Below are 26420 nucleotides of genomic sequence, written 5' to 3' on the forward strand. Positions count from 1 at the left end.
CTTTTCCTATGTCTTGTAAAAATATTTATACAAACTATTACAATAATATTGAAATGTATAGATTGAGTAATAATATGCATGTGTTCGAAGTCAGTTGATTAGTTGATTAGTAATATGTGAAATTTGAATAGTTTGCTCATTGTCAGTTGATGTGAAAATAATATAGTAAAAATGATGTGAATTTTGATTATTGTTAGTTGATTTGTGAAAATGATATGCAGGTGTTTGCTCATTGTCAGTTGATTAGTTGTAACAAGAATGGACAAAGAATGGATGTCAAAGGATAGACTATCACATGAATATGAGTTAGGAGTTGAATATTTCTTGCAATTTGCAATGAAAAATGCTAATGATCTGGACGCAATACCTTGCCCATGTGCAAAATGTGGTAATCTAAAGAAGAAAAATGTAGAAACTATAAGGGCACATATGTATTGTAATGGTATAGATCTGACATATCATACATGGATCTGGCATGGTGAAAGATCTACGTCAGGGAAGTCAAATAATGATAGTGATCAAGTAGGGCTAGATGAACAAAAATATGTTGTTGAGGAACCGATAGATATGGTACATGCTGCATATGATGGTTATGCTGAGAATCCAACACAATTCACTAAGCTACTTGAAGATGCCGAGAAACCTTTATATCATGGATGCACTAAATTTACAATGTTATCCGCAGTTGTGAAATTATTCAACTTGAAGGCCAAATATAGTTGGAGTGATAAAAGTTTCACCGACCTACTAAGTTTGTTAGGAGAAATGCTTCCAGATGACAATGAATTGCCTTTATCTTTTTATGATGCAAAGAAAAGCTTACGTGCATTAGGGATGGATTACGTGAAAATTCATGCTTGCCCTAATGATTGTATCTTATACCGGAAAGAGTATGAGGATTTTACCAATTGCCCTACGTGTGGGGTGTCCAGGTGGAAGTTGGGCCAAAAAAATACAATAAAGGAAGGAGTTCCAGCAAAGGTTTTGTGGTACTTCCCTCCTATTCCAAGATTTCAAAGAATGTTTCGGAATAAGGAGATATCCAAGGAGTTGACTTGGCATGCTGATAAAAGAGTTTGTGATGGACACTTACGTCATCCAGCTGATGCACCATCTTGGAAAGTAGTTGATCATAAGTGGCCAGATTTTGCTACTGAGAAAAGAAATCTTAGATTGGCCATATCAGCTGATGGGATCAATCCACATGGTTTGATGAGTTCTGCATATAGTTGTTGGCCAGTTCTAATGATCACTTACAATCTTCCTCCATGGTTGTGTATGAAGAGAAAATTTATGATGCTCACATTGTTGATTTCTGGTCCTAAACAACCAGGAAATGATATTGATGTTTACTTAGCACCTCTGATTGATGACTTAAAATGCTTGTGGGATATAGGTGTTGAAGCATATGATGCATATCGAAAAGAAACTTTCTCCCTTAGAGCTGTCTTACTATGGACGATCAATGATTTTCCTGCTTATGGGAACATGTCAGGATGTATTGTTAAAGGATATCATGCATGTCCTATTTGTGGTGATGAAACCTATTCAACAAGGTTGAAGCATAGTAGGAAAATGTCATATACAGGCCATAGAAGGTTTCTACCTGCAACTCATCCTTATCGAAAGCAAAGGAAGGCATTTAATGGGAGCCAAGAGTTTAACACTGCACCAAAACCATTGCTTGGCAATGAAGTTTTTGAAAGAGTTGAAAGAATTAATTGTCAATGGGGGAAAATGAGTGGGAAGATTCAGTCAACTAAGGATGATGTAAAATCATGCTGGAAAAAGAAGTCAATATTCTTTGAACTTGAGTATTGGAAACATCTACATGTTCGACATGTTCTTGATGTGATGCACATTGAAAAGAATGTATGTGAAAGTCTTATCGGTACGTTACTTGACATTCCAGGAAAAATAAAAGATGGAGTAGCTGCGAGATTAGACCTTGTGGAAATGAATGTGAGGACAGATTTGGCACCAAGAATGGGAGAGACCAGAACGTTTTTGCCAGCAGCTTGTTATACACTTAGCAAGGATGAGAAAAGGAAAATTTTGAAGTCTCTGTCTGGAATACAACTTCCGGCATGTTACTCATCCAATGTTAAAAACCTTGTGTCCATGAAGGACTTGAAACTTGGTGGGCTTAAGTCACACGACTACCACACTTTAATGCAACAATTGCTTCCAGTGGCCATCCGTGGTGTCTTGCCCAAACATGTCAGAGACACTATCACTCGCTTGTGTTTCTTCTTCAATGTGTTATGTAATAAAGTGATAGACGTCTCAAAGTTGGATGATATGCAAAGAGAGATTGTTACGATATTGTGCTTGCTTGAAAAGTATTTTCCCCCTTCATTTTTTGATATAATGATTCATTTAACTGTTCATCTTGTGCGGGAGGTGAAACTGTGTGGACCGGTTTGGTATAGGTACATGTATCCATTTGAAAGATACATGAAAGTTTTGAAAGGTTATGTGCGAAATCGCAATCGGCCTGAAGGGTGTATAGCCGAATGTTATATTGCTGAAGAGGCTATTGAATTTTGCTCAGACTATCTTTGTGGTGTGGACACAATTGGGATCCCATCAAGTCATCGACAAATAGAACTTACTAAGCCTTTATCGGGTGCAATAGTGCACTCCACAAGTGACGATGAGTTGCATCAAGCACATCGTTACATATTGGCAAATGATGCTGAGACTGATCTGTATATCGAGTAATTTCTCCAACTTGCTAATACTTTCACACATCATTACGTATTGGTTTATTTATTCATAATTATTTTATTAGGGAACACATGGTGTATTTGCGTGCAAAATTTCCTCACAAGGCTAGGTCGAAGAAGTGGTTACAAGATGAGCATAACCGAACTTTTGCTATATGGTTGCGTGATCGTGTAAGTTTTGTTAGTATTACGTATTGGCATACATTCAATTATCATATTTACCCATTAATGAAAAGTTATTGTGTAAAACATGTAGGTTGCACATGTAGTTGACTATTCCACCCATCAAGTATCTGAAAGATTGAAGTGGATAGCGCGTGGACCTAGCAAGCATGTCTTAAAGTACTCTAGTTATTTGATTGATGGGGTTATTTATGCTACAAAAGAGCGTGATGACATACGAGTTGTTCAAAACTCTGGAGTCAGCTTAGTTGCAAAGACAATGCAAGTTGCTAGTGCCAAGGATAAAAATCCTATTGTGTCAGATATGGTTTTTTATGGAGTTATAGAAGAAATATGGGTAGTTGATTACCACAAGTTTCAAATTCCAATGTTTAAATGTAATTGGGTGGAGAATAATAACGGTATTAAAATTGATGACAATGGCTTCACATTGGTAAACCTCAATAGGATTGGATTCAAATCTGATTGTTTCATCTTGGCCAGTCAAGCAAAGCAAGTATTTTACATTGAAGATCCTGAAGATCCTTTATGGAGTGTTGTACTTGCAACTCCAAGCAGGGAGTACTTTGAATACATAGAGGGTGAAGAGTTTGAAGACACTGCAATCCACTATCAATGCTTTAGCAGAGGGTTACCATCAATGGATGTTGACGGAGGAGATGATAACGAACCACCATGCATTCGTGAAGACTGTGATGGGACTTGGGTTGAAAATAATTAACTAATGAAATTTTGAATTTGAAGATGTGTTTGTAGACAATTTAGATTGTTATTTTATTTACCTTTTGAAGATGATTTTGTGGACAATATTGATACGTTATCTTCCTTTAGACGCTGATTTCGTTGACAATATTGATAGTTTAATTTGCCTTTTATCATATTGATGTGACTTTATATGTTTTTTATTTAATTTCTCTTGTTATTTGTTGTATATATCAGCTGTTACCTAAAATTTATGTTGACTCACAGAGGTTGTTGACTCTATGGCATCTTGTCCAACAAAACGAGGACAGCTTGTGAAAATTAGGAAGGGAAAAGAGAAAATTGAATCTGCTGCCACTGGAGAGAGTTGTGATGGTAACACTGTTATGAATTCTGTAGATACCGAAACCACAAGAACATCTAGAGGTCGTACACACTTGGATAAGCTTGCTAGGCTAAGGATTCAAGGAATTAGAAAGAATGTTGCATTCAATAGACTGGGACAGCCAATAGGAGAAGCTGCTGTTGAAATGCAAAGTTATATTGGGGTGCTTGCTCGAGAAAAGGTTAAGATTAGTTACAAGACTTGGAAGCAGGTTCCAATGGATGTTAAAGAATTGATATGGGAATCGGTCAATGTAAGTAGTTTAGCATGTTTTACCAATTACAGTACTCATATTCTTATGATAACTTTAATGTTACATCTTAATCTTTTTAATGGATTTTCACTTTTGTGATTTACAGTTGACATACAATGTTGACATAGGGTGGAAGAAGGGCTGTTTGAAATCAGCAAACAGTAAGTGGCGTCAATACAAAGCCCATCTGACTCAAGCTTTCATTTTAAGCAAGCTTGATAGACCCGAGGAAGTGTCTGATCCACCCAGTGGCTACGGTATTACAAAAGATGATTGGATTTCTTTTGTCATTAGTCGCATGTCTGAAGACTTCATTGTAAGATTCTTAATTTATTCTTTTAAAGCTTGAATAATTTTAGATCTTCAATGATAAGTTAGTGATCAACAAAAAGAGTAAGTATTTTGTAGCATATTTCCATAATATGTTTGAAATAAATAGAAACTAAGTGATCAACAAAAAGAGAGAAGAAAACAACACATATATCCTCATCGGCTTTCACGTAAAGGATATGCACGCTTAGCTGAGGAAATAGTAAGTATTTTGTAGCATATTTCCATAATAACCCTTCAATTATTTCACCTAAAATTTACCTCACGTATGTTGCTGGATTTTTCTTTTTGTAGGGGACTGAATTATGTGATGATGCTGACATAAATAGAGCTATTATGTGGAAGAAAGGATGAGTCAACAAAAAAGGGGACTTTGAAGGCGAGGAGTTGACGAAAACAGTCCAAAAGATTGTAAGAAAATTAGTACCACATAAAAACCATCAACATTATTTGAATTTTACCAATTTTCAGTGCAAATTCTTTTTAATGTGCATGACAGGATGATTATATACAACAAAAGCGGGAAGGTAAGCTGAAAATTGAAGGGACAAAAGAGGATATACTTACAAAAGCTCTTGAGACGGGAGAAAATGTCGGACGTGTGAGGGGCATTGGAGGTCATATCACTCGTCGCATGCTGGTCGTGTTCTGCTCGCGTCCACAGCTCGGAAATTCAGCAAAACCCTCGCTGAAATCAGATAATGGCACGAACAGGAGTTTGAAGATGCAATTCTGGATTTTTAACCCCCGTGATGGTGTTGATGGAGTTGGTGCTGATCGAGTCGTGTTCCTGGATCTTCAGAGAACCCCTCCTCAGCTCCCGGAGTGCACTGGTGCTCGACTGCTGCCAGAAACCGTAAAATCACGCCGGAACAAGGGCTGAACACGAACGAGAAACCCTCTTCGTTGCGCGCCTTCCAGTTGCCAAATGACACCCAATATACCGGCTCTAGCTTCCTCGGTGATCCAGAAAATCGAAGGAAAAGGAAGAATTGGATGGGGCTTGGCCGGGAGTTACGCTCCCTAACAGAGGTTTCCGCGCGGGGACGGAGGTGAACAGTGGCGCAGCCAGCCACTGTTCATCCCTAAAGTTGAAGCTTAAATACTTTGATTAATCAAAAGATCTGGACCCTTGATTTCAGATTCAACGGTGCAAGCTTGATCTGGGGTTTAGGGCTGCTTAGGGTTTCCAAAAAAATCAGCGATTTTGATCGGGCTCGATCTGAGTCATGTCCTTCATGTTGGCTTGATCGATTTGGAAAATTTTGACTTGAGTTAACCGCGGTTGAGCTCGAGTCGGGTCCGATTTAGCCCTAAAATCAATTAAAATCCAAATTAATGCAAAAATTGCCATTAAATCAGGAAAATTATAATCAAGCCTCAATTTATGCAATATAGGACAAATATGATCAAATCGATTCAAGAAATAATCATTTTCATGCAAAAGCCCAATAATAAATCGATTAAAAAATCAATAAAACCCTAACTCATCAGAGGTCATACTAGTTTTTTTATAAAATGAACTTCACTCAGTAACACACTCATATATCAAATATTATTAATGTATGCAGGTCCTTAAGATTGTTTAATTCAAACAAGGGAAGGAAAGGTAAAAAAAAATCTGTGTGGGAATTAGTACAAGTATGTGTAATTATGGTTAACATATATTTTAATGTGTATATTTGTCTTTAACAGATTGTTTCCAATTACCATAGGCTCCTCGGCAACCAGATGATAAACAATGTGGTTATTATGTGATGAGATTTATGAGACAAATCATTGAAGCTAAAACTATCGAAAGAGATGGGCTACGATCAATAGTAATATTTTATTGTTTGTTCCAAACAACTTTAAATAAACTATTTATCATTTTGCAAAGTAAGTTTTGATTGTTTTTCCATTAACATAATCTATGTGTGTTTATAGTTCTTGGCAGTGGAGTACTCTCAGGAATAAATTGATGAAGTGCGTTCTGAGTTGGCAGAAACTATATAAGATCGTATTTATGAGTAGGTATGGAATGCTAATCTACATAATCCAGCTAGCTGAAATTTGCAATAAAGATATTTATTTGTGCCACATGCTCCTTGATAATTAGTGTTATCTTGTGTTGTGCATGTAGTAACTTAACTGGAACTTGGATGTGCAGGTTTTGAACGTGCATGGGGCTTTGAACGTGCATTAATGGGGTTGTTTTCTGGAACACACAGGTTTTTGCCTTGTATACTGAACTTGGACGTAATGGATTTTACAACTTAACTTGCTGTATACTGAGCGTGCATGGGGTTGTAAACTTAATTTGCTGTGTACTGGATTGTTAATTACTACAACTTTTGTAGTAGTGGGCTTGGATGTAATGGATTCTATACTTTCATGGTAAATATAGACAATAATTTTGTATATAGTTCTATAATATTTTTTATTTATTGCTAAAAATATATATTTCATTTCAAAAGACAATGCTTTTTTAAATGTGAAATAAAAATAAGACAACGCTTTTTAAACGTCCTAGAATTCAAGCAGTTTGGAACAAAATTACAATGCTTTTTAAACGTTGCTAAATGTGTTGTTGTACCCATAAAAAATAACACTTTTAAGCGTTGTCATTACTACCAAAGACAACGCTTTTTTTTTGTTGTAAAAGTGTTGTCGATGTTAACAAAGACAACGCATAAGATACGTTGTCATTGAGAGACCCCTTTTATAACAGGCGATTTTATAACGCTTTTTGTGTCAGATAGACAACACATTAAAAGCGTTGTCTATTTGCTTTTTCTAGTAGTGAGACATGTGTTTCTTGCTTATATGGCCAAGACGACAATGCGAATAGGAGGTTAATGGATCATCCTTTCAAGCACTCTTGTTTCTTGTTTCGATGTTGAATGCCTCATTGGTAATTATCTAACATGTAGATACCTTTACATAGCGTTCCAGTTCTATAAAGAATTCTATTTAAAGTTATGTAACAACAATTGTTACTAAAAATCAAATGGAATCCCTTTCTATTTAAATAAGAAATAGAAATAATATTCTTTATTAAAACAAGAACATAATAGCAGTTTTTCAACTCTAAAACAAGTCCACTAGGAAGATTCAATAAATACGTCCCGATGGCCATAGCTGCAACCTTTGCTCTGTTACCAACTCATAAACTTGAATCTCTTTAACGAGTCTTTTACTATTCTTTAGCCCCTGTATATCATTACATATATGAGAGTCACACCCAGTATCTAATACCCAGGTGTATGAAGAAATAGTATGACATTCGATTATGAAAATACCTAAAGCGGGTGGGGCATCGGATGCCCAAGATAAGCCTTGCAATTTCTTCCCCAATGACCCATTTTGCCACAGTGTGTTGGTGCAATCGTGCCCCAAGTGATTGGATTTTAATGTTTGGCTAAATCAGTTAAGTTAGGCAATGTGTTGTTATCTAACATGTGTGGTTTGAGTCCACAGGAAAGCCCAGGAGTGGAGACCTGGCAATTGGTGAAGTCTCGGAGGTGCGGCCTCTTGGCAATTTGTGAAGTCCCGGAGGTGCGACCTCTTGGCAAGAATGAAGTCCCGGAGGTGCGGCCTCTTGGCAATTGGTGAAGTCCTAGAGGCGCGGTCTCTTGGCAAGTATGAAGTCCCGGAGGCGTGGCCCCTTGGCAAGGATGTCTTAGCACGATGAAGTTGAGGGAAATGTCTCAAGCTAGTGCAAGGAAGAGCACGAGGCTTGTGGAAGATGTTTGAAGGCTTGCATCAAGGCTAAAGAGTGAAGAGAAGCTGAAAATGGAAGTTTTCAGCTATGACAGTCGACTGGCCCTGCCAGCAGTCGACTGGGGTTGATCCGGAGCACACACAGACAAGCACAGAAAAATCAATCGAGTTGACAGTCGACTGGAGTAGCCGACTGGCCATGGAGCAGTCGACTGATATACTGCCGTTGGGGTGACAACTGGCGAATTAAATGCGTATTTAATTCCCGTTGAAACCCATCAGTCGACTGGGGCACTGAAATTCATAAAAAGAGCAGTCAACGTCGCAGAGAAATGATTATTGATTCTTCATCTTCTTTACTGTTCTCTGATCTCTGTAGAAGCTCTTTTTCTTCCTCTCTTACTTCATAAAAGATCTTGTACGAGGAAGACATCGGTTGTGAAGGTTTCTCCGCCTTCGAAGTGTGATTCGAAAAGGAGAGTTTTTCTCATAGTGGAATCGTCGGGCTGTGTGTGTGGATCCTTGGATTAGTCACCTCGTACAGGTGGATACTAAGTAAATCGAACGGGTTAGCGTTGTGACCTTTTCTACTTTGTTTCTTTGCTTCCGCTAATACTTTTGCAGGAGAAAAGTTGAAAAACGCTATTCACCTCCCCTCTAGCGAGCGCACCGATCCTAACATAGTGATGGCATGGTCCTTTTGAAACAAGTTTAGTAACCTTGGCCTTCTTCTTCTTCTTCTCTTTATCTTGTCATTTTGCCTTCCTCTTAGAACCTTTCTTAGAAGAATCAACAAGCATCACATCCTTCTTCTCTTTCTTGGCAGTCGACTCAATAGATTTGAGTGTATTGATCTGCTCTGGTATTGTGAACTCAATACGATTTATCTAATAGTTCATCACAAAATGTGAATATCTTTTGGGCAAATATGTAGAATTAAGTCAATACTTAACTCATGGTGTTAGGAAGTATACTGAAAAGACTAGCTCTTTTGTATATAAATATTTATGAAATAAAGTATCATGTTTTGGTCAAATGATTGCAATAGTATATTTTGCAATAAAGTCCTCTTAATTTACATTGTAGATAACTTGGTGTCTGTGAGACACAGAAGACCATGATTATTGGTCCCTTGTGAATTATAAACTAAGGCTCACAACCAAGATGGCTTTGGACAAACCATCGGGAACGGTTGTAGTGTAATTCGGTGACTGTCTGTCTTGACTGTAGAATTACACTAGTGCACTTTGTGTATATTGAGTAGAACCATTGAGGTTGTTCGATTTACATTGACTCACAAATTGAACAAGACCTCTGTTATTATAATTATGCACTCTTAATCCCGATGTAATAAATGAGCACCTATACTTAGTAATTATTGCTTTGATTTACCAAAGGGTGAGATCTTTCCGTCAAATCAAATATTCTCAGTAAGTTGGGTGATGTTACTATCTATAAGGTGTGCCGTTAATTATAGAAGGAATCCGTGTCCCAGTAGGGCTGATGATGTCCCCTTGAAGAGCTCATAAGGATTATCAAGTCAAATTTTGCAATTGGACTTAGTCCGACTGACAATAAGGATAAGTGATACTATTCAAGGTCTTAGATGTCGATTATTGAGTTGTCAGTGAACTCAGATAATTGATGGGCATACGATATCTTAAACACGGGGAGCAATGCATAAAATAATAAGAAGGAACCCATAACGTAATTTGGGGATTGGATTGGTAGTGCAATAATGATCCTCTAGTGGAATGGATCGTTATTGATGGATGTAGGTGTGTATTCGGGGTTGAATGCGGGATCCGAAATCCATCAGAAGGCCAGATCCAATTTCTCCTCGAGGTCCCTATTGTAGCCTAATGATATCCTCTTAAGTCTCAGCCGTTGGATGAAATCAACTTGCATCCGTTGGATGAGATCAAGTTGCATCCGTTGGATGATTATATTGGGGCCGTCAGATGAGATTATTTTAGAACCGTTGGATAAGATCAAGTTGTATCCATCGGATGAGATCTTTTCGGTTCGGTTTTTATTCTCAAGATTGGCCGGTTCACCTCGGTTCTCCTCTTATGAATTAGGGTCGGCTCTCTTATAAATATATAAGGAGAGGTGCTAATTGATGATGAGGTGAATGTTTTTTCTCTCCTCCAAAAACCTAAGGTCGGCGGCGCGTGTTTCCCTTGCATGGCGTCGATTGTTTGCTCTTTTCCGTTGGTGCCTTGATTACATGCAACGATCAAGTTTTGCATGACAAGGAATTAATGTTTCTGTTGCTTGCATGGTGAACAGATCAAAATCCCATTGGTTGCATGACTTCATGTTGGATGGGAGGTGTTGCTTGGATCTTCCACGTTGCATAAGGTTGCAATTTTTTTTCATTGCATGAAGATGCATGCGGAATGAAGAGAGGGTGGCGATCATGATGGAGGAGGCATTGCATGCAAACCAGTTAAAAGCCATCAAATTCCAATTTTGCATGCAAACCAATTAAAAGCCATCAAATTCCAATTGGTTCCGTTGCATGATGGCTTTTCTTCCAATTGGTTCCGTTGCTTCCAATGCATGGCTTTCTTCTAATTGCATGAAAATTGGAGGCATGGAATTGCATGAAACAATTTCAATTGTTTCGGTTGCAAATCTTGCATGGCTTCTTGCATGATCGATGGAGGTGATGCTTTTCCTTGGAGGAGAAGAGGTGATTCCAATATTTATCCGATAGCGATGGTGATTCTTAGCTTCTGGAAGATAGTCGCCCACCCGACGTCCAGGAGGAGGTTAGGAATACAGCGGAAAGCTCCGAGGTTCAAACCGGGTTCTGGTATAAATTTATTTTCCGCAGTTTTATTTTGTACCTAGAACTAGTCGTAAATCGTAGATAGTAATTTAGGAATCGGCGATCCTGAAGAATCGATTGACTTAGTCTTTTGTAGACTTTGTCAATTGATCCAGGCGGGATAAAATTTTTGTCCTGTGGGGTTCTATGCTTTTCGGAGCAGATAGAATCCGGAACGCAGGACGGAGATCCAGATCGCCAACACATGGTTCATTACAAAACCAAGTGGTCCTAGCCTCTCTATGTACCCATATATCTTTAGCACATGCTATGCTGCAGTTGTACCTTCTTGCATTCGTGAACGAAAGAGGAGTTTAGAGACCTCAAACCTTTCGGATCTCGCATGCTCATTGAATAATTCACAAAGGTGATACATAATAGTATAAGCATCTATATGCTCATGTTGTTTCTGCAGGTCGGGTGACATAGAGGCTAGTATAATGCAACTAGCCAAGTCAGAATCGACTAGGTGTTTCTGATAAATCAACTTTTGTTCATCAGTCGCATCATCTGCAAGAGGTTCGAGGGTAAGATCGTCGAGGACATAGGCAGGTTTTTCAGATTTGAAAATAATTCTCAAGTTTCTATACCAATCCAGGAATTGGGGTCAGTTAACTTATTAGTATTCAAAATTGTATGCAAACTCAAAGAAGTCATTCTTAATCGATTAACCTAGAAAACCAATCAAGAATATATGAGAGATGAGTTTTACAATGTATCTGTAAATAATTTATATACATGTGTGGGTCTCATTTATTTTGCGAATTCAAGAGCCCTTACTCTGATTCGAGAGATCATAGGTTTTCACCAAAAGGGCTCGTATCCATTATAGATAAGAATAATCTTGGAGAGAGTCTAACAAGTCATTCTTAGCTACAGTGGTAGGTATTTCATACTGATTATGCATCACGTATATATAACTATCATATTATGTTATCCACTAATTGAATGTTTGCATAAACATTAGGTTATTAACATATTAACACGTATACATCATACATTGACCTTGGAGATAGTCCAACAAAACCATGCTTCAAGTTAAAGCCAGCCTGCTAATCGTGAAATCATATCTTGATGGTTCGAATATATTTACTTTTAAGCCAGCCTTGAAGACAGTCCAACAACCCAAACGAGGAAGCAAACTCTGGTTCTTGCCATATTAATAGAAGGTATTAGCTCTAATAATTTTATAAGGATTTTAGGTCTCATCCTCTTTTCATACAAACAACTAATTTATCTATATAACATAGCAATAAATAGAATGACATAATTAATGCAACTAAACATGACATATGATATGACATGACATTAATGCAATTAATTATGACTTATTTCCAACCATATATAGTTATCATAAATTTTATTTAATAAAATATATTTAAGAATTTAATTTCATAAAACAAAATTTTTTAATTAGGTTAGGAAATAATTTTTCACATCTAATTACATATTTTATTCTAAAAAATAATATTCTTTAATTAGAATTCTAATTTAATTAAGAAATAATTTTCCTAATTCAAAATTAAGAAATTTTGCTAATTAGAAATTCTAAATTAAATTATAAATTTTCCTTAATTAGATTAATCATAACATGCAAAATTATTTTACGCGTATGTCTTGCACAATCAAGCTCTAATACCACTATTAGGATCGTTTTGATATAATGCACGTGTTTATATGTTTCAGAAACGTGCGCAATGAAAATAAAATAATAATAATTAATACTAATTATTATAACACACGCATGCATAGTTAGGAAACATCAAATATAAGACATGCGAGAAGGGCATCAATTGGACGGTCCTTGTCGGAGTCCCACTTCTATTGGTGATCCATGCAAAGTGATCTTCAAGTTGGCTTCTAAAGCATCAAATCACGTCACAATCTTCGGTACTAGCCAACAAGCAGTAACGATCGATACGAGAAAAAATCCTTATATCGGAAACACGCAACAACACACATCATGATCATTTCTGAGGCTTTCTATCAATCACCAGGAATCAAATTGTTGATAATATAGAAATAAGAAAAATGGATCGGAACAGTTTTTGAAGAATGGAAAACACCGTAGGCACACGATGAAACCCAAATGGCTATCGGCGATCCCGAAAATCGCAACTCCTTCATCCACCGAAGAACTCCGTGGAAGCTCCATCGGCAAACAATTCGACGGCAACAACAAGGCTGAATAAGGACTCCAGCGGTGGTAAACCCCAATCCTTGGCGGAACCCTAATCTGGCGATGGCAAAGGGGTAGTCCGGCAATGGCAGCAGTAATGGAAAATCTGACAGTAGCGGCGATAAAAGGAATCTGACGCCAATCAGAAAGAAAGGGTTTTTGCTTAGGGTTTTTGCTTCTTCTCTTTGCTTCTACTCGTGCCTCAACCCTCTGCCCCTTCTTATACTCGCATCCGGCGCAAGTAAGGCAGCAATTGAGGAGGAACCACGGCGAACTCGTCTCTATTCCATCGGGCGTGGGTGCCATTAGAGAAGACGGAGTCATGCACGAGGGAATCGCACGTGCGGGCCAGGATGGGAGAAAAACAAGTTTAGGGTTGAACCAAGTTTTAGCAGAATCGGGTCTGGGTTGAACCAGACCTGGCTACTATAGCAGATCAGTTTGAGTTTGGTTCGCTTGGTTCAATGATCAAATGACCTCCGATTTGACCTAAATAAGTTTTATTTTATCCGTCTTCACAAGGTAAATTTTCTCATCCCTTTTATTTTGTCAACATAATTTCCACTATAAACAAACCTAGTTGTTTCAATTTGGTTCAATATTTACTTACTTGGTCAATAACCAAGCCTTCTCTGATTTGAACCAAACTAATTTTTCTTGTTGTTTGGTCCAATCAAACTAACATTCTCTCGATCTGAGAATCAAATTCTCAAACTTATTTTAAGTCCTTCAGAAAACTTCTAGTGCATGTGACCCAATAGGTTCCCGATTATGTTGGTCGTCCATAATTAACCATTAAATGCGGAACGATCATGAGTGTCACCTAGTAGTACATCATGATCCTCAATTGATCAAAAAATCAATGATTAATTTCAAAATAATTTCTAAACCTTTCAGCAGCTTTAATAAACATGCCTTATTCTTTTCACTGTCTTATACCCATTTAGTTCAGGACATGGTTTATATGTGTCAGTCCCCACTAGGCTCTCTATGTCACACCTAGCCCAAGCTCCTTTCTTGTCCTGTGAATTCAAGTTACTTGTAAATATGTCCAATAGTGTCATACTCTTGGCATGTGATCTTTTGGCCAAAGACTTCCAGTAACAATCCTAACAAGCAGCCGTAGGGTATACGTCTATTTTTCATAAATAGCGATGAATCCTCTACAGGATATTCAAACACCTTCGGGCAGTTCGACTTATACTCAATCATCCCAGGTCCTCATCTCATCAGAGATATCTGCTTAAGATGTCAAAGTATAAGTCTTTATGACCAAGGTGACTTGAATACCGCAAGTCTAAGAAAACTCACACTTAAGCTGCATTAAGATATTCATTGATATATGTATAAGAATCATATGAAGTCTCAAGGCAGGTCATTCCAATGAACTGATTACCTTTAACCAACATGTTAGATTTGAGGGGTGTCCTAAAATAATCGCCTTACGATTATTCTATTTATTGGATAAATAACAATTCACTATATGAGTGCACATTTTTCTATGTGTTTGATTGGATCTTAAACTCATTTACTGAATGCCCGTAATACGATTCATAGCATGAGAGAATTTATGATTGGATTACAACTAGTGAGTATCTCTACATGTGCAATTATGAATATATTGAAACTATCCCTAGTCGAGGAATTGATGAGCATGGGCGTCATTGATTCTATTAAGACAAACACATTTAAACTTCTTGGTTAGCCAAGCAGCTGATCTCGTTGGAAGGAGACATTAGATATTGAGAGTTAAACGTGGATGTTGGTTAAAGGTAATCAATTCATTGAAGTGACCTGCCTTGAGACTTCATATGGTTCTATACATAATGTTAAATGAAGCATTGTTTCTTCCTCGCGTCCTCTATTTCCGCTGTGAGGGAAAGAGAAGAAGTCCTGTTCTTCTTCATTCATGAGAGGAAGCCGAACCCAAGTCCTCTATTTTCTATTTTCGTCTACGTGGGAGAAGAGAGGATACATTGCCCTTGCGTTGCCGGATTGAGTCGCTACTGGAAATTAGGTTTGTGGCCGAGAGCTTGTGAAGCGATCGAAAAATTATTTCATCTTCTATGAAAAAGATTTTCTATCACGACCCAGAAGACGGCCGTCCGAAAAATTTCGGCAGCATCTCCCCTGTATCTATGACAATTCCCTGGATACATACATATATAAAAGGCCCACACGGCCTATCCATAACAGACTATGAATTTATACAAGTAAATAAAAACAAATGTGACCCACACGGTCACTCAACACATCCTACTATATATGAAATGCATCCGTACAATCACTAACGAATAAAACTCGTTAAAACTGATTCGTACAGCGGAAACATATCTATTCTAAAGATAAATCCAAAGTAAGGATGAAACGAATACTCGTCGGCACATAGAAATCACTAAATCCAAAATACGGATACGAAAGTACGAACTCGAACTACAAGTAATAAAATCACCACACAGACACATAAACAGATACAATACCCACGAATACAAATAAACCATAGGTTGCTGTGAGATAGCATGACTGGCAGGATCTCCTCGGCATCAGCTGTAGCTTTCTACCTGATATCTGGGAAGACAAAAAAAAATCTCAGAGTCCAAATGGTGAGTACAAATATACTTAGTGGATAATCAGAAAGAAATGCATGCTCAATAAGGTAAAACATAAAAGAGCAGGTATAGAAAAAGCATAACAGTAAGCAATGAGAGAACAATGTAAAGTATCGTAACTCCTACAGATATCATATAAGTCATGCTATATCTCAGGTACATATAGTAATCCATAAGCATGATCATGTTATGCAATGCGTCAACCAAGTGTCAATACAAGTACACAATCACTTCATAATGTAATATGCACATATATACGGTCCAATGTATGTATATAAATCTCACAAAGCAAATGTGTGCATATGATGCAACTGCCCCACTCACTACAGCACTCGTGCAAGCATCTGAGGCTGGGATGGCCGGCATCTGGGGATCAGTACTCCGCACCCTACAACAAAGTAGTCCGGTGATCCAAATCGGGGATCAGTGCTCCGCGTCCGGTGATCCCGTAGCTATGATAAGCTACATATCCAATGGCCAGTGCTGTCCTCAATACTCGTCCAGAGAATCACTCTCGGCTGCGTACATGCCATACAGCCGGGCTACGTAAAGGCTATATAGCCAGACTGAGTACCAATCCATCGCAGTGTTGAGATCAAGCCACTGACTCGGTTGCGTACACTGCCATACAGCCGTCGACTGCGTACACTGCCATACAGTCGCCATCACCGTGATGGAAGGGTAACAACCACCTATATCACTATAGCCAACTACCGGCAAGATACACCCACATCTTTGGGATTTACAATCAAGCTCATGCATCATGATGACATGAATAAGTCAGAATAATCATCCTCTACCATGTTAATTAACACCTTGTTAATTAACATGTGTAGGTACTAATGAAAAGTCCTACTGATCACAGGTATCAACATGATGATAACATAACTGAAATAGAGACAGTAATCATAAACATGGATAACAATGATCTCAAGCATCAGAGATATAAACAGAACTGATAAGAAGGTCAAAGAAATACGATCAAGCATGTGATAAACATAAGTATCGAAAGCATCTAATCTATATCAAGTATAAGAGCATGATAGGTAACCTAATCACTAGGAATGAAAGGAAGCATGCACTGTAAATAGGAAGAGAACTGTATTGACTAAATACAGTAGACTATCCACCTGGTAACCGTATGTCGAATAAAAACCTATAGAAAATATACCCCCGTATAATATCGAAGTCCCAAAATCAATCAAGGACCTACAAACACAATATCACATCCCAAATACCAGAATATATCAGACAAACCCTAATTTTTATTTTAAGGGTTAGTTTAACTCAATCTCATTAACCTAACTCGGGTTAAATTAATCTAACCTTTAGGTTGATATTAACATGGTTTAATTAATCAATCAATTAGTTGTATTAATCGAATCGATCAATACAACTAACCTCAGGTATAATCAAACCTATGCTAACCAATCAACCTTAGATTAGACTAATCAAATCTTTAGGTTGATACTAATAGGGATTAACTAATTAATTGATTAATATCATTAATCAATTAATCTAGTTAATTTCCTATTTAATCAACCCTAAGCTAACCCACATTAGGTTACTAGATATTAACATCACCGAAAACTAATCAAATCATACTTGATTCCCATCTTCCAAGAATCCAAGAATAGATCTACCAAATCAAATTCCCAACAGATTAGATCAAAACCTAATCCAATATATTTGAGCAGCATTAAATCTAATGCTCTCGATCTCATCCAATTCAAACTATAATCATAACATTCTTCACTAAACAAGAACTGAATCTTCCCCCCCCCCCCCCCCCCCCCCCCCCCCCCCCCCTTATGCTAAAATCAAGCTCAAACTACCCAAATTAAACTCTATAACAGAACCCTAGTAGCAAAATCTTAACCAGCTTAAACAAAGGACTTACCTCAACTTAGATCCAGCATCTTGACCTAATCCTTGCTCCAATTCTTGGTCAAATCATGCCCGATTCAAGTTCTGATTTCCGATCTACACCACTCAACAGAACAGAACAAAAAAATCCAAGCATTTAAAGATTCGATCATGATCAAGAATTAGCATATCCTGATTAAACCTTACCTCAATCAATCAGATCACACCTCCCTTATTCTCTGCTTGCTGCCGATCAAAACATGCTACAATTCAAGAGGATCCACCAAGTTTCCTCTCCATGAAATTGCAGGTAAAGGAACCGAACCTTCCTCTTGCCTGCTGCCGAAACCAACAGGAACTCCCTCCGGCGTCGGCCTAAAAATCTAGATCAAATACCTGATTAAAATCCAACTCCGAAAAAAATCCGAAAATCCCTAGATCTAGACTCAAGAAACCCTCACAACCAAAGATCTATAGCTTAAACTTACCGATTCTTCTTCCTCTTCCTTCGGTTCGCCGCAGCCGCAAGTCTCCACTTCTCTCGAATTTCAGTCACCTCCGGCCAGCAGCGATCTTCAATAGCTCAAATCTGGTCGTCGACGTTTCCTCTTTGGCTCCCAGCTCCGCCGTGATCGCGTCGCGTCTGCCGCCGCTGCCCGTTGTCAACCACGCCACCTCCAGCAATGGAACAAGACCCAGGGTGGAAGATCCGCTCTCTAGTCACTTCCTCGTCGCCGGCTCCGCCAAAGACCGCTGGTAGTCGTGCGATCAGGACGAAGAAGGAGAGGAACAGGGGCGTCTCGCGATGGAAGCAGAGGAGAGGAAATCGCGGAATCGGGAAGGAGTAGCGAAGCTTAAAAGATTTCTTAACGGATTCAGATCCAAGAACCCAATATCCTTTAACCCTATAACCCTAAAGCTTAATTGGGCCTTGTATATGGGCTCTAATTAAGGTTTTATTTGGGCTCTTAATTTGGCCTAAATGGTTTGACCAATTGAGTTTGTTTAATTAGGCTTTCTAATTAAGCCTAATTAACCCCTAATAACCCTTACAAAAGTTAGGGATTAATTTATATTATTACAAATTAGTCCCTAAAAATTTTGGTATTTTACATTTTCGACCATAATCAGAAAGGGTTTTCGGCTATTAGTCCTTTTATTGACGATTAAAGGTTAATCACCGAAAACTACATCGGGAATACGATTCTCAATGATAGTTAGAAAACCTCAAAAAATGATCGCAACAAACATTGTTGCGTATTTTCTAAAATAAAGTTTCTCTCGAATCGATCGTTGGCTGGTACCAAAGACGATGACGTGACTCGTGGCTTCCGAAGTTGTCCAAATGAGAGCTTGACGTGGATCACCAGTAGAGGCGGGACTTCGACAAGGACTGTTCGATTGATGTCAATCCCACTCAATGTCATCGAAAAGGTATGCATTGAATAATTTATTATTTTATAAAATTTTAATTTATTGTCATGCCTTGTACACTGTTATTTCCTGCTTATGCATGCATGTGTGATAATAATTAGTTTAATTATTTATATATTTTCACTGCGCACATTTATGAAACGTGTAAACACGCGCATTACACGAGGACAATCCCAACATAGCATCCATGTTTAACTCTCAACATCCAATGTCTCCAGCTAGTGAGAATAGCTGCTTGTCAAACCAAGAAGTTTAAACGTGCTAATCTTCAATCACAAATTCTCTCATGTTATGAATCGTATTGCAAACATTCAATAAATAAGTTTAAGATCCAATCAAATAAAAGAAAATATGCACTTAAATAGTGAATTTTATTTATTATTAAATAAATTAATAATACAACCATAAGGCGATTGTCTTAGGGCACCTCTCAAACATTACAATCTTCCCTTCTGGCACATATCAAAAATCTCTTCTCAAGATCCATTCATCTTATCCAATCCAATCTTCTCAAATGAAGGTTACCACCCTTCCATTTCATCAAATGCTTAACCTAGAGTACACAATCCTTCATTCATTCACTTATCCTTAAATTCTTACATTGTCATCCTTTCATATCCAATTCATGCCTTTAAGGTGGACCTTCCCCTCATAGCATGCTCTAATCTCTATCATTGCACCAACAATGATTTGGAGGTCCTAAACCTTTAGAAAATACCAAAGTCTAAGTCATGAGATTAAAAATTTAACCTTGAATCTAAACCTACTCCTCAAATCCTTATCTTCCCCTTTTTAACATTACTTTTTTATTTTCATCAAGAAAATTATTTTTGAATGCTTATCCAAGCATATCACATGGTTAGGGATAGTTAAATTAGTTGGAATGAGCTTAAATACCTTAAACAAATACATTTTAATAAAAATGTAAAAAATAGTCGACTGGTTACTAATAATAGTCGATTGATATAAAAAAACTACACTTTTAATTTTCAGACTTAAGTTCAAAAATACATCAGTAATTATATAATTTTTGAAAAAATCATAAAATTTTATACATACATTACTTATGTCAAATATGTTAGGTCCAGCCTGGTGCGTTGTGCGTATTTACATATTTTACAAACGTGCACTGCCAAAGAAAAATAATAATTAAAACTAATTATTACAACATTCGCAACACACGCATGCAAGATACAACAAGTACATGACATAGTTGAAAATTAAAATTTTAAAGAATAATAATTATTCTAGGTATATCTAATTGATGATGTTGAGCGGGAATCACATCAATTGAGTAGCTTTGTCAAAACTCTGCCTCTATTGGTGATCCATGCCATGCTCTTGTCTAAACGGCTTCCCAAGCCATAAGCTATGTCACCGTCTTCAGTACTAGCCGACTATCAACAACGGTTGATATGAGAAAAAATTCTAATATCAAAAAACATGCAACAACACACATCACGTTCATTTTCAGAGGTTTTCTAACTATCGTGGACAATCGTATTCCCGATGTAGTTTTGGTGGTCAACCTTTGATCGGCGGTGAAGGGCAAACTCTAACGGCAGCTCCGGTAATGGCCAATGAACCCTCTAGTGGTTGGAAATAATTTTTGACAATGGAATATGCTCCGACATCAACTCACTCAGCCTCCAATCACCGACAACAACTCAAGCAATCACAAGCTCCGGCACCCACAACTTCAAAAGCTCGGGAGAAGATGTTTGACGATGAAGACGACGCTTGATTGTTTCCACTTCTTCAGCCGTAATCCAGTAAGTGAAGATGGCAGCGAACAAGAGTCCTCTACTTCGGCTGACGGTGACAATCATTACAGCAGGGAGGAGGCTATTGCAGGAAGAAGAGGCAACGTCCAACACCGACCTGGGTTTCAGTTTCTCACGGAAGCAGAAGAAGGCTAACCGGCAGCTATTCTTTCTCACGTGGGCATCAAAGGAAACACCAGTGCTCTGGAAGGAATCACAATGCTCGGGAAGGATGATGATCGACAATCCAAAATCGTGATTGGGAGAGCAGAGCAGCCACGACACACGATTAGGAGAAGCTTCACACGTCGATCAGTTGAAGCCAACGACCAAAATCGCGAGAGCCCAAGAAGATGAATAGTGTCACGATCTAGAAGCTATAGTAAGCATCTTTTTGTAGGTGAACCAACTCATTTTCTTTCAATCACTGTTGCAAACCATTGGTTTGGGTTTACTGTAGCAATATAAAGGGTTATAAGAGATGAGATGGATGGATGAGATTAATCCTAACTATTAGGGTTTAATATCAACCATTCATTCCTCTTTTGATGTTATATCTCATACATCATTTTATTGGGTTTGGATCCAATCCAAAATCTCATCTCTTAACTCAATACCCAAAACCCAAATGCTAATTAACTTAAGTTCGATTTAAAATCAAACCAAGTTGGTCTAATTTGGTTTAAAACCAAATTGTTTGGTTCAATAACTAAAACACCTCTGACCAGAACTAAACTAATTTGGTTTATTTCATCTTCATAAAATGAAGCCCATCATCGCTTTTGATCTGTCAAAATCTCTTCCATTAGAACCAAACTAATTTGGTTCATTTCGACTTCATAAGACGAATCCTATCATCTTTGTCCTTTGTCTGGTCCAATCAAATTTTATTTCTCTCATTCTCAAACTTATTTTAAAGACTTCTAAGAAACTTGTAGTGTGTGTGACCCAATAGGTTTCTGATTATGTTGGTCATCTATAATTAACTATTAATTATAGAACGATCATGAGTGGTACCTAGTATTACATCATAACCCCCAATTGATCGAAAAATCAATGATTGATTTCAGAACCATTTCTGAACCCTTTAACAGCTACAATAAGACGTGTCTCATTCCTTTCACTATCTTATACCGGCTTAGTTTAGGACATGATCTATATGTGTCAGTCCCCACTAAGGTTACTACGTTACACCTAGCCCAAGTTTTCTTTCTTGTCTTGTGGATTCAAGTTACTCATACATGTATCTAGAGCACCATACTCTGGACACGTAATGCTTTAACAGACCTGCTCGATTGATGTCATTCCCACTCAATATCATCCATCAGGTGTACCTAGAATAATTGTTAATTTTCTAATTTCTAGCTATGTCATGTACTTGTTGTATCCTGCATGTATATGTTGCGAGTGTTGTAATAATTAGTCTTAATTATTATTATTTTTCTTCCACTGTGTACGTTTGTAAAATGTATAAATACGTGCAACACACCGGGTTAGATCTAACAGTGGTATCAGAGCCTGATAGTGCAAGGCATACACGTAAAATAGTTTTATGTGTCGTAGTTAGTCGTAGATCTGATTAGGGAAATATTATAATTTAATTAAGAATTTCTATTAGTAAAAATTTTCTAATTGGTTAAAAGATTTCATATTAAAAAATTTATTTCTTAATTAATTAGATTTTCTTAATTAAAAAGTTTATTTCCTAAAATAAAATATGTGATTAAATTTAAAAATTATTTCCTAATCTAATTAAAGGATCACGATTTGTGAAATCAGATTCTTAATTTATTTATTATCAAATAAGATTTACAACAACTATGACTTGATGTAGTCGTGATTGGTTGCATTAATTATATCATGTCATGTCATTTACCATGATTAGTTTCATTAATTATGTCATGCCATTTAATGTGATGTTATGTAGATAATTTGATTATTTCCATGAAAAGAGGATGAGATTTGAAAATCTCTTACAAAATTATTAAAGCTAACATCTTCTGCTAACATGGTTAGAATCAGAGTTTAATTTTTTGTTTGGGTTGTTGGACTCTCTCCAAGCTCAACTTGAAATTAGATATGTTCATACCATCAAGATATGATCTCATGATTAACGGGTTGGCTTCAACTTAAAGCATTGATTTGTTGGACTCTCTCTAAGGTTAATGTGGATAGACGTGAAGTTGGATGTTATATATATGATGTATACATGTTAATGTGTTAACAACCCAATGTTTATGTAAACATTCAATTAGTTAATAACATAATATGATAGTTATGTATACAATACATAATCGGCATATGATACCTACCATTATAGCTAAGAATGACTTATTGGAATCTCTCTAAGGTTGTTCTTATCTATTGTGGATATCAATGACTTATTGGAATCTCTCTAAGGTTATTCTTATCTATAGTGGATATCAACCCATTTGGAGAGAATCTACTATCTCTCGAATTCAAAATAAGGGCTCTTGAATTAGTAATATAAATGAGATCAATTAATGTACGTAAACTATTTACAAATAAATTACAAATTATCTCTCATATATGCTCGATTGTATTTCTAGGCTTAATTGATTGTGTATACCGTGTTTGAATTTGCGCACAATTTTGGACCTAACAAAATAATATTAAGGAAAAATAATTTTCTAAGAAAATACATGTTATTTTCAAAGAATGATACAAAGTTGAAACCATTGAAAACTTCAATATTTCACTTTAACTTCATATAAATTTAATTAAAGGTGATTCCTATCAATAAATAGATTTCACCAAGGATTTTCAAAATGCTTTTAAAATTATTTTTAAAATTATTTTTAAAATTAATTTTCAATCATGATGTATAGGCTAAATGCATATAACTTGCACATTAACTTTTCCCATGATTGGTCAACAAAAAATCAATTACTTTAATAAAACTAAAGCTCATTTGATACATCAAATTGCATTTTGAACTTAGTTCATCATCCTAACATCTCACTTGTGTTTAATGTATCTCAATATACACACAAGTTAATCCTATTGTTCTTGTGAGATATAAAATTAGTTTTTCTCAAAAATTAAGGGATTATACATTTCTATGGCATTCTAGATTTGATTATTCTATCTAAAATATCAAATAATGTCATTTATATCCTTAATTACAATCGATTGAAATAATGCATGTAAATGAGCATGACATACATCAAATGCATAACTTCAAAGAAAAATATATCATAACTTAAATAATCCATGTATGATATGACATAGCTATACCAATTCATATTATTATGACAAGATAAATGTATGAAATAATGTCATGATATGTGATAGGGAACACAAGCATGATAACTATAATAGAGTAAAAATATCTAGATTTGAAATCTTAATATCATAGTCTAATCATTACGACAAATACACAATTTAACATAAGTGGCCCTATCTCCCTCGAATTGCGTCAAAAATCCATATTTGACATACTTTATGATTCTATTCTATTTATGTCAATTTTAATCAATATCAAGGCTTCACTTTTTATTCTATTCTATTTGTGTCAATCTTAATCAATCTCAAGACTTCACTTTTTGTTAGCACACTAGTGTTGCATTCTCAAGATATCACAATACCTTGAAAATACCCTAAAATGTCAATTTCACTATAGTTGCATTAACTATCCTTCCAATTAAAGTTGACACATCCTATACCCATTTAGTGTGAAGAGATCACATTCTTAGGAACCTAATATTTATTAAAGCACCTTGGGTGCACTAGATACTAACTAGGGATAACTTCCCTAGATACCTTCCTAATGACCCTCCTAAATTTCTTAGAAAACTTAGTCATGCTAGCCTCCTCAAAGTTAACACTAGGGATAACCTTCCTGGTAATCTTGACTTGACTCCTAGACTTAGGGTTATTTAGTTCTATAGCTATATGGAACTCTATGGTATGAGGACATGTTCTCTTTAGATGGTTCTTGCTCACCTAAACTTAAGTTTTCTTTTTTGGACCCTTTAATCTTGTTTGTCATTTTCTCTAGGTTCATTTCCAATTTATCAAGTCTTGATCTCAAGACTTGATTTTATTTATCTAAATCATTAATTTTTAATTTTTCATGATTTCTTTTGATATTTCTTTTTCTAGGCATATGTCTAGTCTTCTTAGAATTTTTGCTTAAAACTTTTCTATCCTTAAGTGGAACTGTTTGAGCATAATATGACTTAAAGTTGTCCTTAGAATTCTCATGCTTCCTATTTTCATGATAATTAGCACCAAGATGATAAAATCTATTTCTAACATGCTCATCATGATATAAGGTAATCGCATTATGAATACCTTAGACTTTACCTTAAGAACTCCCCCTAGGTTTGAACTCCCTCCTTTGTTATTGTTTTGATGCCTCCCCCTTGAACTTGACTTTGATAATGTCCTCTTTAGTTACATGTGAAGCACACAATGTGCTCTTTGCTATTTCGCACCAAGGGTTCAATTTTCTTTGTCTTCTCCTTTGTCTTAAGTGACATTTGAACCTTCTTCTTAATTAATTATGGGTATTTACTTTTATAGTGCCTTTTGTTCCTACACTCAAAACATATGATATATTTTTTATCTTTAAGAATTGAAATTGATATACCTTTATAATCAGGGTTCTCTTGACTTATTGTTGTGGCATGATCTTCCTTATTGACTCCAGATGTGAATGATTCATCTTATTTCGATGTCAATGTTTTACCCTCCCCCTCAATCCTTAATGTAGGAGTTTCTTCTATCATACTCCTAGGATGTTAAGCACCTCTCAACTTTCGAATCATCAATTTCTTGTTCCAATAAACCCCCCCCCCCCCCCTCTTTATATTTATCTTCACTTTGCATTGAGGTTGGAACTTCATGAAGCTTAGCCAACTTATTTCATAGTTTCTTTGCATCCTGATATTGACCTATCTGTTGGTGCAAGGAGCACTAATATGTCCTTAGAGTTTCAATATTTGATAATACACCTAGGTTTAATATGTTTGACTAAGGGTTGGTCCAAATAGGATTTAATGTTTGGATGTGAGTAAAGTCTAGTCAGGTCAAGATTGACCAGAAGACTAATAAGAAGTCCTAGTCAATTAGAGGGCAAAAAGAAGTCATAGTTAAGGCTAGGCTGGGAAAGTTATAATTAGAGGCTAGGCAGGAAAAGTCTTAGCTGGAGGTTAAGCAAAGAAAGTTTTGATCTGGAGGATTGGGCAAAGAAGACCTGGTTTAGAGGACTCAGCAAGGAAGTCCTGATCTGGAGGTTTGGGCAAGGAAGTCCTGACTGGTAGTTGGGCAAGAAAAAGTCCAAACAGGTCAAGGATAACCAGATGTTTAGCAGGTGAGAAGTCTACCTATGAAAGTGACTAGTCCTAACTGAAGGTTAGGCGAGAGAAAGTCCAAATAGGATGTTTAGCAGGTGAGAAGTTTACATATGGAAGTGACTAGTCCT

General features: G+C 36.7%; 2 protein-coding genes, 1 long non-coding RNA gene and 1 pseudogene across 3 annotated transcripts; 3 read left to right on the plus strand and 1 right to left on the minus strand.

The window, feature by feature from the left end:
• Positions 1 to 258: 258 nt before the first annotated feature.
• Positions 259 to 2033, plus strand: LOC141845943 (uncharacterized). Its single transcript, XM_074733936.1, has 2 exons — positions 259 to 1814; positions 1913 to 2033. The coding sequence occupies exons 1-2, from the start codon at positions 259 to 261 to the stop codon at positions 2031 to 2033; spliced, it is 1677 nt and encodes a 558-aa protein (XP_074590037.1).
• Positions 2034 to 2121: 88 nt separating this feature from the next.
• LOC141845944 (uncharacterized) lies at positions 2122 to 3633 on the plus strand. Its single transcript, XM_074733938.1, has 3 exons — positions 2122 to 2720; positions 2795 to 2900; positions 2986 to 3633. Exons 1-3 carry the CDS (start codon positions 2122 to 2124, stop codon positions 3631 to 3633), a joined length of 1353 nt encoding a protein of 450 aa, XP_074590039.1.
• Positions 3634 to 4144: 511 nt separating this feature from the next.
• On the plus strand, positions 4145 to 5465 carry LOC141845945 (uncharacterized; annotated as a pseudogene).
• Positions 5466 to 15519: 10054 nt separating this feature from the next.
• LOC141846766 (uncharacterized) lies at positions 15520 to 18581 on the minus strand. Its single transcript, XR_012603361.1, has 4 exons — positions 18263 to 18581; positions 17982 to 18157; positions 17809 to 17891; positions 15520 to 15867 (listed from the first exon to the last, which is right to left on the minus strand). It is a non-coding gene; the product is annotated as an uncharacterized LOC141846766 (long non-coding RNA).
• Between the last annotated feature and the right edge of the window lie 7839 nt (positions 18582 to 26420).

Source organism: Curcuma longa, chromosome 15 (genome assembly GCF_044706935.1).
Source record: "Curcuma longa cultivar G26 ecotype Majalengka, Jawa Barat chromosome 15, ITB_CL_G26_1.1, whole genome shotgun sequence".
Taxonomy (NCBI): Eukaryota; Viridiplantae; Streptophyta; class Magnoliopsida; order Zingiberales; family Zingiberaceae; genus Curcuma; species Curcuma longa.